The following is a 1215-nucleotide window of genomic DNA, read 5'->3' as shown; positions in this document are numbered from 1 at the left end:
GTGTGTGTGTGTGTGTGTGTGTGTGTTCCGTACCCGCAGTGAGTAATATATTGCGTGCGGTGGGGTGCCAGGTGACAATGCCAACACGTTTGGAGTGTCCCTCCAGGATCACAATGGGGTCGGAGATGGGGCTGGTCAGAGAGCGATCTGGGATCTGCCACACCTGGAGAGGAGGGATGAAGACAAAATTATTTGTCTGATATTACACAACAAGTGTTATCTGTCCAGTAATTAGGGTCAATTATTGTAAAAGTGTAGCCCACTTGAAATATAATCCATCTAACCAATGTATTCCTCCTGGTGATAAATATTATAAATTCAAATGATATCTTGTTTTAATTTGATTGATTGATTGAACAATTTAATGTGAAAAGTGTAAAAAGGCACCCATCAAGAGTTTGACATTCAGCTGTAGCCTATATCAATCATTATATATCAACCCAGAAGAAGAAGAATCTGCACCATTGAGAAAAAACAGATGAAAGTGACTGTACAGTACGTACTATATCAGAGCACAGTGTTTCTACCTATACTAACTACAAACATCAATCATAACACAGAGGATACAGAGATAGGTGTACAGGTCAACAGCTTTCATTTTCCCATGTGGCCCCTGCCGCATAAAGGAGTAAACCTCTATATATGGGCTCCTCCTCCACCAGGTGAGCTACCCAGGCCCCCCACACCATTTTATGTACATTTCTCATCCAAATAATGATGCAAAGTCTATCTGCCACTGCAAGGAAAACCTTTATGGTGGAGAAAGCTCCTTTCTTTGATTTTACATTAGAACTTTTCAGACAAAAAAAATTAAAGATATTGGATGTAAACATTTAAAAAGATGTGCAATTTCTATGTAAATGTAGTATACACAAAAACACAAACAACAAAACTGATGTTGAAAAACTTATTTCTCAATGACATTACATTGTTTACGCAGTTTGTTAAAATGTGGCCTATTCAGTACAGCAGTGGATTAGCTGGTCAAGACACTTATGAACAACCACACAAATAAATACACTCTAATAACCCTTTTCAGATGACACAATGATCTGAAGAGAATGACATCACAGCTATGACCTTTCTGCTCCACAGCAGCAACACTGCCAAGACTGAACAGCTGCAACTGTCTGTCTGTATACTGGACATAAACAAAGTGCACGCACGCTCACAACGCAAGCAGACACACACACACACACACACACACACACACAC

At 39.8% G+C, this 1215-nt stretch overlaps 1 protein-coding gene across 3 annotated transcripts in view; it reads right to left on the bottom strand.

Moving 5' to 3' along the window:
* coro6 (coronin 6) overlaps window positions 1-1215 on the bottom strand; it is a 15341-nt gene that overhangs the window by 5294 nt on the left and 8832 nt on the right. For all 3 annotated transcript variants that reach the window (XM_032534373.1, XM_032534371.1, XM_032534372.1), the window contains exon 4: window positions 34-163. In XM_032534373.1, coding sequence (XP_032390264.1) covers window positions 34-163 — 130 coding nt within the window. The remainder of the gene's footprint in view (window positions 1-33; window positions 164-1215) is intronic.

Source organism: Etheostoma spectabile, chromosome 13 (assembly GCF_008692095.1).
Source record: "Etheostoma spectabile isolate EspeVRDwgs_2016 chromosome 13, UIUC_Espe_1.0, whole genome shotgun sequence".
In the NCBI taxonomy this organism is placed as follows: domain Eukaryota; kingdom Metazoa; phylum Chordata; class Actinopteri; order Perciformes; family Percidae; genus Etheostoma; species Etheostoma spectabile.
The sequence above is the reverse complement of the archived record's forward strand: the minus strand, read 5'-3'. Positions and strand labels throughout refer to the sequence as shown.